The sequence below is a fragment of the Eschscholzia californica genome, unplaced genomic scaffold (genome assembly GCF_041429995.1).
Source record: "Eschscholzia californica isolate CP2 unplaced genomic scaffold, dmEscCali1.0.p SCAF_2, whole genome shotgun sequence".
Classification (NCBI taxonomy): Eukaryota; Viridiplantae; Streptophyta; class Magnoliopsida; order Ranunculales; family Papaveraceae; genus Eschscholzia; species Eschscholzia californica.
The window spans coordinates 59697970-59712080 of NW_028238309.1; the positions used below are offsets into that span (position 1 = coordinate 59697970).

Below are 14111 nucleotides of genomic sequence, written 5' to 3' on the forward strand. Positions count from 1 at the left end.
CCACATCAAACATGACCCAACAGGAAATGCATCTTACAGTGAACCTCACCCAATGATGAACTAATCCCACAAATGATACCATAACTAACCAGAGAGGCGTACACTTACAAATATAAGTGGGTACACGGTGAAACGACTCTTATCAAAGAGGTGCAGGTGATTGGTTGCAGCAAACTGTTTCAAGCCAAACCTGCCAGAGCCACATCTCATGTGGTAAAGGTGCACATGTACAAAGAAGCAACACATCTCCCTCCCACAAGAATGAGATAGCACTATAACAGCACTGTGTAGTTTATGCTCTCGAGTGTTCTAGTAATAAATGATAGATAACAGTGAAGTATCGAGTAAATAATAATCATGAAAATAACAACCACAAAACTTGGTCCTAGAATTTCATTTCTTAACAAAACTCAAGCAACACCATACTAGTTCACTACCAAAAAGCAGATAATCCTCTAAACAAGTTTAAGAGAAGAATAAAACTAGAAATCCATAAACCCGAAACAACAAATAATCAGTAAATATAAACCGAACATCTCTATCGTCTTCCTCATTCTTCCTGCATCAATATATCTTTCTACAGGTCTTGAACATTCAAACCTGTACAAAAAGTAAAACAACAGAAATGCATTAGCTCGACATGATTCCAACAACATATACAAGACTTGGGGTTTAAGTTCGTTAAAATGTTTCAAGAAAAACGCCAACCTGGGGGAAGAGATTGCTTCAACTTATCGGCCTTCTCAGTGTCGAAAACACAGAGAGTGTACAAGTACTTGGAGCAACGAACCTTGAACTTAACAACATCCTTACTCCTCTTAATTCTCACGGATCGTGCATCTTTCCTTCTTGCTGTTAGAAGGAAATCCTTAATCTCGTGAATTTGCTTCGGCTGTTTTACATAAAACCCAAAATGTTAATTATTAGACTTACTAATAAGTAATACCCAAACTAATACCAAACATTTCAAATGCATTAAGTACATAGATCATAGAGATTAGGTATATATATCAAAGAGATTTCTAACTTTCTATATTTTGGGTGGCGAAGTCTAAGTGGAGTCTAACTTTCTATATCTTGGATTGAAAGATCTAAATTAGACAATACATCTCAAAGTTTTTCCAATTCATCAAACCAATAACAAATGCAAATCACATTAATCAAGGAAAAACAAAAAATTTCATAAGCAAAAGCAAACCCTAAACAAACCCAGGAAAGCAACCCCTAACAAACCCAGGAAATCAAACCCCAAAAAGCAAACCCTAACCAAACACAGAAAAGCAAACCCTAATCAAACCCAAACATAAAATGCAATTTTTCTAAGATATTAAGAAGTCTCAAAGAAGGGAAATCTACGCCTTATTGAGCTCATAATAACTGGAAAATGACCATGACTACTTAGATCGACCATTATTTAAAGAATGTAATTGAAGACCAAAATCAGTAGTTAACCAACTAATTCGAAAGAGATCTAATGAAACCCTAAAAAATGAGGTGACGGAAAACAATTATATGTTGATTAGCTTCTATATAGGAAATTGAGACTGAGATAAAGAGATTGAGAGTTAATGTTATTCTCACCATTGTTGATTATCAAGCTGCGCTCCTTCTACCTGCTAAACTCGTCTCTCCTTCGAGATGCTAAGAGAAACCTAAAACTCGGTATAACAAGTTCAATATAAAACCCTAGAGTCAAATGAGAGATGGAAATCGACGGTACAAAATCATTTGGTTTTTAGGGTTTTGAACTAGGGCAACCAAGGATGTTAGCGTCGTTAAGAAATTTGTATGGGCTAGGATCGTGGACATTGAGCTGCGGACCAAAAACGAAAGACTGGCTACCGACCCAGTGAGAAAGGAAAGCTTTAGGGGCACAACTATTTTGACCATGGTTACATGGCGAGACCTCTAGAGGCATAACTATAAGTATTGATTTATTTTTTGTTGCATAAATCAACGGAAATAAAAAAAGAATTGCCTTCACCCGAAGAGCTTTAGTGTGTTAGACTGACGTGATAACCAACTACACCACGAAACCATTTGGTAGCACAACTATATCTTGTGTATATCACTATACTTGGACTTGGGACGACTTTGTAATGTTTTTTATTCTCGTGAGTTGACATTCTGAATTGACATTGACCCACACTTTCTAATATAGTAGGTCAGAGGTGCAGCCTCGTAATGGTCGGGATAGGTTGGTTGGTAAAGCAGAGGACTGTGTATCAATGTGTGACTCATTCAAATGTGGTCCTTACCTGAAGACTCTGAACTGAACAATTTATGGTTTACCTAATTATTACCTAAAGAGAAGCTAGACATATATCTTCATTCGGAAAATAGAGAATGTACATTCATTTGATCTTCATCCTTAGAGGGTGAAGCTTCCACACCTGTTCATTTGGGATTAGCTCCCAAATAAAGAAAAGAGTCTGAGCAAAAATACGGTGACTGGAATCAAATTTCTCGGTGACCCTATGGTAAATATCACAACTTTATAAAGGGTGATTTTATAGTTTCTTCTATGTATAAGCACTTAACTAGCCAGCCATCAAATTATGAACTAAATGATGCTTCTTACTAAAGTATTTATGGAACTTATGGGTGACACCTAGAGTGAAATTGATTCTACCGAAAACGAGTAATGACATTGTGCATTTTTGCTCTGTTTTATGGAATTTGTTACTACTAGCAAGTTTGCTTGTCCCTAATGTCAATCACATACAAAACCTTTTGAATAATTTCCTCTTTCGCCGTCCTTTTACTTGTTGTTGTGCTTTGTCAAAGAGTGATTCTTGAAGAACAAGAACTTGGATTCTAATTTGCCTCATAATGAGCAAAGTCTTGCATCTAAAATAATGATAATGCTCCCATATGTTTGGAAACATAGATTTACTTGTGTTTCAAAATAAGCATCCAATGACTAATGATGTTATAGAGAAATTGATTTCTTTGATTGGATTGCTGCAAAGAAATCTACCTAGGGCACCCATTTCAATATGATACATTAAATTATGTTTCAATTGCTTGGAAACATAGATTTAGTTGTGTTTCAATATAATACATGCATTAAACTTTTTTTTGTTGAAATTACATGCATTAAACTTTTTTTTGTTGAAATTACATGCATTAAACTTTTTTTTTTGTTGAAATTACATGCATTAAACTTGAATAGAGTATGATAAAGAATTTGTCACAATTTCCTTGCTGATCAATTAATTATATCTATGACTATGGACAACTCTTTCATTCAAATAAGTGAATAGTGAAATCAATATAATCATGTGAATCAATGCACCATATTTTATGAATAAATATATTATCCACGATATACGCATGATTTTTCACATGGTTTCGAACATTATTTAAGAAGTGATCGATCTTATTTTAGGTTCTAGAGAATGAAGAATCCCATGTATATATATGCCATTTTCATTACTTGGATGGAATAGACAACTTTTTTTTTTGTTAAGTTGAATAGACAACTTATATAGAGCTTGTTTTGTAGTATCAAATTTAAGACCTAGATAGCTACTTCAGAGTTTTGAAATAATTCTGAAAAGTTTTTTAGATGATTGAAGAAAAAAAAAAAGTTTTGTTTGAGAGTGAGATTCTTTCATCAGTAAGAGGAGCAAAACCTATTTCTTCTCTTGGCTTGCTATTCTCCTATAGACAGGGGCGGCCCTGACTTTTCGGTGGCCCGAAGCGAGGTCTGAAAATGTGGCCCTTTCAGCCTTTCTATCAAATTGTAAAACGTATAAATGTATTTACATGGAAACAATAAGTACCGCAAAATATCTGCATCATATTTATATAACAAAATAACTTTTTTGATAATTAGAATCACTGAAATTTTGTTCTTCTTAAATTTTTCAATGCAAAGACACTAATAATCGTCGAATAATCAAGACTGTCAACCATATCCTTCTCAATAGATAATATAGCTAACTCGTTTAACCTTTCTTCTGACATAGTAGGTCGAATATAAGACTTAATCAACTTCAACTTAGAAAAACTTTTTCTGCAGATGCAACAATAACTGGTATCGTTAACATAATTCTATAGGAAACCCATGTGTTCGGTTAACAACCTTTCATATCTTTCAAAAAATCTAGCACTTTAGTTGGTCTTTTGATCTCATTTGGTAAAAGACGCTTCAACACTTTTAGTTCAGAAAATAAGTCCAGTCCGTCTATGTCATATGACTCAATATGCTTAAAAAAGGTTTCAAGGCGAACACATGAATATCTCAAATCACCATCATCTTGGGAGTTTGACTTTTTTTTTTTTTTAACTCAAACAGAAAACTAAATATTTCTTTGTATTTCTAGTTTGCTCGAATCTGCTCGTAAATGAAGAAAGAGTCTGATCTAAAATGCATATGTAATAATTAACTCTAAATGCTTCTTTAGGTGACATTGATGGATCTTCAGACGCATTCTCGTCAAACTGTTTATTTCTTCGAATAATATGTTTTTCCCAAAATGTTGTTTCAACTCCCATTTTAATGGCATTCTCTACCATGCCTTCTTCAAATCTCACTTCTCTATAATCTTCAAGATAACGAATGAGTCCAATTTATTTCTTTAATACAACATCAATATCTATATCTTCAGTTTGAAGTAGTTTGCTAACAGAGTTTACCGCAAACAATATATTATGCCAAATAACCATGCTCAAAAGGAATTCAAAATTTTCAAAGTCTTGTTTTAATATATTTTCGGCATCGTATACTATTTTTGAATCATCACTTGTCTCCACCAATTCTTCTAAAGCTTCTCGTAATTGTGGAGCTTGAAACCTAATGTCTTGGTGGTCCTTTTTACTTCACATTTTTTAAATGGATTAAGCTTCTCGTAATCATCACTTGTCTCCACCAGTTTTTGAATCAACACTTTCTACTTTACTTTCATATAAATCAAACAAACTGTTGGGCCCATCATTCATTTAAAGATCATCAAATTTGGTGGCCTTTTTTACTTAATATTTTTTAAATAGGGGCCTTATAATTTTCTTAGAGAGTTGGACTTCTTATATATTTCTTACAGAAATTAATGTCTCGGTGGCCCCTAAAAGTCAGTGGCCCGAAGCGACGCTTTGTTCGCTTTGACTCAGGGCCACCCCTGCCTATAGACATATTTATTAGAAAAATCGTTTGAGCAAAGAAAAATAGCTTAATATATTTTCGGTTTAAAAGAAATTTTATCATTTTGGCATATGATGATTTTCAAGATATATAGCTTGAAAGTCGAGAGAAAATGAAGTATTGCAACAAAAAACTAAAGGATATAAAGTAAAAAAAATGACTTCTCATAAAAAAAAAAAAGTAAAAAAAATGACATTACTGGTTAAGAATTAGGGGCTAACAAAACTTGCCCTTTCAAATATGAGATCAAATATCAAATTACTTCCATGTTTGAAGAAAATTACAATGAAGTCCTTCCTATCGTATTCAAAATTTAACCTATGGGGTTTATGCAAGGTGGGTAATATGGGAAACAAGAATATTTGAGTAAGAAAATCCGATTTCCTACAAACTCGTCTCTTGCAAGCCGGTCAGGATCGCCAATAACCTTTTTTTTTTCTTATGATCTTCTTCATCTCCTCCTCCCACTACCACCATCACTGGCAAGCCAGAGAGAGAATTGAAGGTGTTGTTGTTGTCGTGTAGTGATGGTGGGAGGAGAGGAAGAGGAAGAATTTTTTATATGTCGCAGTGATGAAAGTTTATCGAAGACCTTGCCGAAGTGAAGAGAATAAGAGGCGGTGAGTGTCGAAGTGAAGAGAATAAGAGGTAGTGAGTGTACGGGCAAACAAAAGAGGAACTAATTTGAAACGGTTAGGATCATCCTTAGGTGCTAAAATAGAGCCTTCTGCTCAAGCTAGATTGGCCCGAGTCATAGGATTTATCCGTCCGCTTATAATAATACAATCCGTTGTATATCCTAATCCTATTTTTTCCTAAATCACCCACCTTATGCAGATATCACTCCTACTCTAGTAAATCAAATAATTATTTTGGCAGGGAATAAGCAATATTCATAATATAATTTTGTATCATATTCCAAGTAAAACTTTGAAGGGAGATTTTATAGGGCCCCCTCATTTTTGTTAAATGGTTTTATAGGGTCCCCTCATCAAGTAAAATGGTTTATGGGGAGGCCTTTTAACAAAATTGGGGAGACCTTATAAAACTTCCCAACTTTGAAACACCGTTTGAGCCATAATTCGAGGAGCTCAATAATTCTGAGTCTGAGACCTACACAAATAGATTTGGGTATTATGTAGTATAACCCTTCAATTTTAATTAAACCCACCAAAAATCATTGACTATTAGTAAGGTGGCCAATATATGGACAACCACTTTTTTTATATGGACAACTATTTTATATGGACAATTAAAAAAATTAAATTTTTTATATGGATAACAATCTTTAAGTGGACATCACTCTATCATTTTTTACTCTTGTCCTCTAAAATTAAACATTTTATTTTAAGTCTTTTTTCTTTTCTTCCATAAACCCTAAACTTTATTTACTTCTTCTTCTTCATCACCACAAATTTGGAGAGAGATTGTATTTTTGAATCAAAAACTACATATCTTTTCTTCTAAATTTGTTTTTTCATGAACCCTTGAACTCTTTGAAATAAAAAGTCTAAAAGACTGTATATTTGGATCAAACAACAAGCAAATATGCGTATTTCGTGAAACACCTATGAAAGATGGGTAGAAACTGCTTGTGTTCATATTGTATTCACTCACTAACAGTCGTGAGTTTCCCACAAAACAGCAGCAGTAATATCCTACTGTTTGAGGGGATTTCCTTCAAATCAAGCAATCATTCTAGTATCCTTTACTATCATTGGTTAGATTAGTTTTTGGGCACAATCATTCTCAATGCACGTTTATATGGATACCCAAATTCTACAACTGAGAGTTGTGAGAGATAGCTGGGTAATGGTTGTTCATGGATTATCAAATTAGTCATGTTGTTTTAGAGAGAGAGAGAGATAGATGGTAGTTTAGAGAGAGGTAGATAGATAGATGGCTAATGGTTGTTTATGGAAGAATAAAAAATTAAACTAGGGTTTATATAATAACATGAACTGAATATAAGGGAGAAGAAATTAGGTTTTTATTTTTAATTATTGTTTTTATTTTTGTTAATGATCCACAAATAGTAACTATTAATATTTAAGGTCTTATGAAGTTGTCCCCTTATCAAATCAAAGTCAACAGAGTCAAATATAACTAACATGTATCGGACTCGAAAATGGTTGTCCGCATAAGAAAACTGGTTATCCACGTATTGGCCACCATTAGTAATTGACAATTAGAATATGACAGCCCTGATTAAAATTTTTTCAGGAATGCCATGTGCAACCATACATCTTCCATGGAGGTTAAGCTAATTAATCAGATTTTGGTTGTATTAGTACTAATCCTTGTAATAATAACCCACTCTAAAAATACTTGAGAATTGTGGTAGCAAAGAGAGAGAGAGAGTTCTTCAGCAAACAACAATGGCTTCTCTCACTAGATCATTGACTTCAATCCCCAAATTAAGATTAGGGTTTTCTTCTCATAATCCACTTCTTCAATTATCTCGATCTCCTTCATATCTTAACCAAAACAAAATTTCCCAAATTGGGTCACACAATTCATTACCATTTCTATGTAAAGCTTTCTCTGTGAACTCACAAACTGACAGTGAAGGTCTTAACATTGCTGAAGATGTTTCTCAGGTGCATCTTTCAACTAGGTTTTGTTTAATTTGATTGAAATAGGATAACTTTGGATTCTTATCATCATTGTTTGTTCAATTCCCTGATTTTTTTTGCTTAGTTCATTTGAATTTTATTGTCTCTGTTATTAGTCTAGGTTTTTTTTTCAATTCAAATGATGATCCATGAGTTACCCATTTACGTATTAGTTAATCATTTACCATAGACATTTATTTGATATTTGATCATCTAATCTATTTGCTTAAATGTGGATAGATTCACTTTATAGATCTGTCAACTAGAGTATACACGAAGAAATTCATTTTTTGTTGAGAAAAATTTAGACTTGGTGTGTAAGTTTGTCATGTTATCCAAAATTGAACTTTCATGAGAAAATCGATTAGAGATGTTCGAAAAATTCGAAGCTATACACTATAAAGATCTCTGCCTACCAGGAGCAGTCTTGTATCGGGTCGTAAGCCCATAGGTTGGTCACGGAAATACGAAAAGTCATATTAATGTTGAGAGTATAGTCTTCATCTCTCACGGGTGCAGGAGAATTATGAAACCTACTAGCTTGAGCACAAGGAAAGAAAAGTAAAAGAACAAGCTAATATAACCGGAAATGGACCAGCACATTTAACTATTTTTCTTCAATTTTTTCTGCATTTTAGCTGCCACATTGGTTGGTGAGCTAGTTTGGGGAATTTAAGTACCATTGTCTGTACATTATATATGCATGCTTTATGATAAATTCATCTAACCGTAAAGTACCTGAGTTTATCATGACAACACGTCAATTAGGACAGAATTACACATACTTTCGTTTATTGAAATATAGTTTCTGTTACCAAAAATCAATCTCTCCTTAGCTAGAAGGGACCTCCACTAGAGAAGGGCCAGTCCGACGGGGACAAACATCTGATCAATCCACACCTGTTATCATGTCGATATCATATTATGCTTGCTTAAGTTAGGCTGTCAAATGGTCAATTTAAGACTCTTAGAGTGAGGGGTGCTTAAGATAATGCATTGTGGAGTACTGACAACTAATAGGAGACGGCAATACAAACTTGATTATGCAAAAAATTCTTAGTTAAAACTATCAGGAACATAGGGGCTTTCAAATTTTAAATAGAAGTGCTTGTTGGGTTATATCCAAGTCGAGGACTAGCCAAATTAACTACTACAATTCCAAAATACCGAGTTTCAGTTTAATCTAATCTCTTTGTTTTTCATTTTTCAATTGTGAAAAGTGGGTAGATATAAAAAAGGGAAGTACTTTTTAGGTTACTTAATATATGAGGGAAGACAAACAGGGAGTAGTATGGATGATTGCACAATTATACACGTGTATCGCGAAATAAATCAAGCGGCCGATTACCTTTCTAAACTGAAACCAGATTCGGGCTATAAGGAAATGAGTTCAAATGTGTTACCGGAAGAATTAGAAAAGATTGTGAGGGAAGACAAACAGGGTATAATAAGAGTTAGGCGTCATTGAATTTCTTGTTTACTTGTTCTCGATTTTTTTTGTTTCCCTTTTCTGGGTAGTTGGTTTATTTCTTGGTTTAATGTTTCTGTGTAAAGGGTAGGGTCCCTTCAACCCGCTGACAAATTTAAATAAAAAAATATGTTAATATCTTGGTTTTGTACCAGCTTATAGGGAGAACACCAATGGTTTACCTGAAAAACGTTGTTAACGGTTCTGTTGCAAAGATTTCTGCTAAGCTTGAGATAATGGAGCCTTGTTGCAGTGTCAAGGACAGGTAATGAGCACAAACATACAAGATTGATATATACAGATAATAGACGATTTCTGATGAATTTTCTCTCGATCTGTGTTTCCAGAATAGGTTATAGTATGATTGCTGATGCAGAAGAAAAGGGACTAATAACTCCTGGAAAGGTGAGAAAAAGATTATATAATTTTCTGATTCTAGTGAAAGCAACAAAACAATTCCAAAATCCAATTCGAGGAAGTGATTATCTCTTTCACACGCATCTCATATACTCATTAGATCACATTGACAACTAATTTGTACTCATAGTGTAGCTCTCGTGCTAATCATTCTGCCAAAACATTTTCCCTCCCATTTTGTTTTGAAGAGTGTGTTGGTGGAACCAACCAGTGGAAACACGGGCATAGGTCTTGCTTTTATTGCTGCAGCAAGAGGATATAAACTTATCTTAACCATGCCTGCATCTATGAGTATGGAAAGACGAGTCCTTCTGAAAGCATTTGGAGCCGAGTTGGTTCTAACTGATCCAGCCAAGGGCATGACTGGAGCTGTTCAGAAAGCGGAAGAAATTCTGAAAAACACACCAAATGCTTACATGCTTCAACAGTTTGATAATGCTGCAAATCCAAAGGTAATAATATTTGTTCCATCTTAATATTATGGAGCATGCCCACCACATAAAAGTGTTGCTCAAAGCAGTTAGTAAAAGCGTCTTAGTAGATTTTCTGCACACATTGCCAACATGATTTAGCTACCTATCTAATGTAACTTTCATGCCAACTTTGTTATGGCATTCTTACATTGATCATTAACTTATCGGTGAACACTCCGAAGTTCCACACTAAGATCAGATGGTTAGGGTTACCTATTTAGGACGTTCCAACTTCCAGGCGATGGTTTTAAGTGCACAGGAGGATTGCCTAGTTACTATGTAACATGAAGTTTTGAACACTGATATGGGTATTGGTATCAGGCACTAGTATGGGGTGCTATTCTTTTTGTCTTTAGGTATTAGGTCTTTTGTATCTGATTACAATGTTTTAACGTTTGGATCAACTTAAGCTATACAGAAATAACTAGAGTTGTATTTTATGGATCTAACTCGAGGACACGAGATGAATGTACTAAATCTCATATTTCATCCTAGGAAGTGTCTCCGACTATGAGTATCTGACAAGTATTCAGATGCAAGTATCTGAATCCGAACACGGAAAAAATATTATGAATGTCCTGTTACATGACCTGTTTACCATCATTAGGTACTTAATTGAGTGGCCATCATAGAAAGAGAGAAACCCGTTTCATATACTTGAATTTTCGTCATTGTGCTGCATGCAGATACACTATGAAACAACCGGTCCTGAGATCTGGGAAGATACAAAGGGCAAGGTGGATATCTTTGTCGCGGGGATTGGAACTGGTGGAACTATTACAGGTGTTGGCCGGTTCTTGAAGAAGCAAAATCCCAGCGTAAAGGTAAGTAACTTTCTTTTATCCAAAGTTACATTTTCGTTAACTTGGGATTTGGGAACTTGATACTAACAAGGTTTATCACGTACCCGTGCCCATAGTTACACCTTTATTATTATAGAGGGGGGTTTCCGTTTTTATTAACATAATTTCTAATTCCCTTTACGGTGTATGTTAGGTCATTGGTGTAGAGCCTACAGAAAGTAACATACTTTCGGGTGGAAATCCTGGTAAATCAACAGATTAGCATTTTTGATGGTTTGGGAAAACAAGAAGTTATTTTGAAATCTTGGAATTGTCCCAGCACTCCACTAATAACTGAGGTCAATATCGTGTATGCAGGTCCTCACAAAATTCAAGGAATTGGAGCAGGTTTTGTACCGGGAAATTTAGATCTTGGCGTAGTTGATGAAATTTTAGAGGTCCATATCTTATCTTCCCGTGGTTATATTATTTGCTTCACGATGAAGTCACCATATCTATTGTTTTTCACGTAACAGGTATCCAGTGACGAAGCTGTTGAGACAGCGAAGAAATTAGCACTCCAAGAAGGCTTGCTGGTTTGTAGCACTTACCTATTTCACATTATATAGTAAAAGTCATTTCACACGTTAACGAAAAATGGGTATATATATGCATAATTGCAGAGCTAAGCCAGAATCCCAAAATATTTATATGTTTGTACAGGTGGGCATTTCTTCAGGTGCTGCTGCAGCCGCTGCTATTAGGATCGGAAAGAGACCAGAGAATGCGGGAAAGCTTATATCAGTAAGTATATTTGCCTCTTTTAGGCTGTGTGTGTGTTTCTCTGTTTCCGAATTTGAACTGTCTGAATCAAAGGGCCCAAATCAACCCAAACCCCTGTCTAGTAAGATATCCGGAATCGGCAAAAACAAATAGTCCAAAGTCCGATTAGAGAAGAAGACTTGTTTTGAAAGTTGAAAACATATGCATTGGATAGAAAAGTCTTCTTCAAGATCGTAAGACAAAAACATGCAAAACAACTAAAATTACATATACAATCATTCCAGATTTTCTTGCCTGTGTTTACTACCTTACTTTATTTTGTATAGTCAATGGGGAACTCTTGAGTTACGAAAAAGTAATCCTGAATGCGTAAAAGCGTTAAAAAATCGATCATACGAAGTTAAAATAAGAATTATCACTTGGGTCGCCATTGGATGCAAAGTTGCTAAAATATGTTTGATTTTGATATAATTATCGTTTCTCATTATTGCTCCATATCATTCTTGTATGATTGCAGGTCATGTTTCCGAGCTTCGGAGAGAGATATCTATCGTCTGTCCTCTTCCAGTCGATCAGAGAAGAATGTGAGAATATGCAGCCTCAACCATGAAAACGATCACTCCTTTAATTTTATTTTTATTTTCCATGAATCGGCGAACTTGGTCCCTAGAAGACCTCGTCTGTGCACTAAAGTCAGATTATCTCTCCTGTTATTGTTGATGTTCGTGTGCAAATGGGTACGAGTGTTAATCTTTTTCTTTAGAGTCGAACATGTTATCATTCTTGAGATTTATGTTGGTATTGCTTGGAGTATTGTGGTCTTTGATATTAAAGATTAATGAAGGTAAAGAAATCATTCTTGATTGTCATCGTCAAATATTTTTAAGGGAAATGCTAAAATCACAAAAAAAGTTGACAAAAGAAGGTACCCAGCTGACGTGGCGGGTGTGGTTTGAAAGTTTGACCAAATCTAGGCCGTTGAGAGATGAATATCTCAACCGCCACATCAGCTGGGTAATTTATTTTGTCAATTTTTTTTTGTGATTCTAGCACTTCCGTATTTTTTAACAACTAAGATCGATATAACCTATAGTATTTATATTCATTAGACAAAACAAAAAGAAAGTATAACCATGACTTGTGTATTGGTCGATCATTGGTTGATATTAGAAAAGCTTCAACCTTTTAAAGCATGACTTTTTCTGTAACCAAAAAGATATGTGGTTAGTATGCAAGGTTAAACATAAACCTTAATTAATCACTTATTGTAAAATAATCAGAAATGATTATTTAGTGCACCACTTGTTTATTTCATGGTTTAATTGGATAAAATAATGAATAATATGTCTTGGACGGTTCTTTAGCGGTTAGGCGTAGACATTGACTATTAATCGACCGTGACTTCCATATTAATTAAGAAAAAGGTAATGTAGTTTTTAAATCAAATTATGACTTTTTAATCACCTAATAGGATTGATATACTAAATATATATTAGGTCCAAATTAAGCACGTTTAGAAACAGACATTAAAAAAAATACAAAACTTCTATACATCCTGCCATTTGGTCCCTCTCCTAGCCTTCTACTTGACGTGACGACATATCACTTAAACATATTCTCTCTCCATCTGGTTCACGCTCAAGGGATATGTCATCACATCAGGTGGAGGGTTCGGGGACACACCAAACGAAAGAATGAATAGAATTTCTCTGAAAAAAATAACATCAGAAAAACCAAAATGGTGATTGATTAGGATGTAAATTTGCTCGTTAGAAATGAAAAACAATTAGATGAGTAAATAAATAATAATAATTTTACAGTCGTGATACACTACTACTACTTAGACAATACTCTTCCTCAACTAATGCACATAACTATCGATGAATAAGTCTTCATAACACAACGAGTTACCTTGTACATAAGATATATGTAGATCCAAAATGAAGTATTCAGCTAATTCCAAGAATATTACGTCACTTATTAAAAAGTTTTGGTTGACTCCTATGAACGGTTGATTTCAGACTATTTGAATCAAACGTCTAGTTTCAGACACCACCTATGATTATAAAAATCAATCACATGAGAAGTGTGAACAATATTTTAACTTCAAGTTTCCCATTACACCCATTTTTTAAGTAACTAAATGAAAAGGAAAGTTGTTTTGATAAAATAATTTAGATTCATAGGTCTCAATTTATGTATACATTTTTTAAGGAGAAGATCTCATTGCCTAGTCTATCATATCATTTGTACATTGCAACACACAAAAAAAAATCATATCAATTGTATTCTAAGGAGAAAAAGTAAACAACTTCAATGCTACTTCAACTCTTCCTCTAGTATGTCTGTATGACATTTTGCCATTTTGATTCTTACCCTAACGGCCTAACCTACTATAAATTTTCGGTACCACTGGGACAGTCTTTC

The 14111-nt window shown here is 34.4% G+C and overlaps 2 protein-coding genes across 2 annotated transcripts; one reads left to right on the forward strand and one right to left on the reverse strand.

Annotated features, from left to right (window-relative positions):
- Positions 1-379: 379 nt before the first annotated feature.
- LOC147559735 (large ribosomal subunit protein eL38z/eL38y-like) lies at positions 380-1711 on the reverse strand. Its single transcript, XM_086661650.1, has 3 exons — positions 1582-1711; positions 709-892; positions 380-600 (listed from the first exon to the last, which is right to left on the reverse strand). The coding sequence occupies exons 1-3, from the start codon at positions 1582-1584 to the stop codon at positions 578-580; spliced, it is 210 nt and encodes a 69-aa protein (XP_086517776.1). The 5' UTR covers positions 1585-1711; the 3' UTR covers positions 380-577.
- Positions 1712-7316: 5605 nt separating this feature from the next.
- LOC147559736 (cysteine synthase-like) lies at positions 7317-12553 on the forward strand. Its single transcript, XM_086661649.1, has 10 exons — positions 7317-7746; positions 9385-9494; positions 9577-9634; positions 9835-10098; positions 10806-10943; positions 11116-11167; positions 11280-11359; positions 11438-11497; positions 11625-11705; positions 12202-12553. Exons 1-10 carry the CDS (start codon positions 7525-7527, stop codon positions 12292-12294), a joined length of 1158 nt encoding a protein of 385 aa, XP_086517775.1. The 5' UTR covers positions 7317-7524; the 3' UTR covers positions 12295-12553.
- The last annotated feature ends 1558 nt before the right edge of the window (positions 12554-14111 follow it).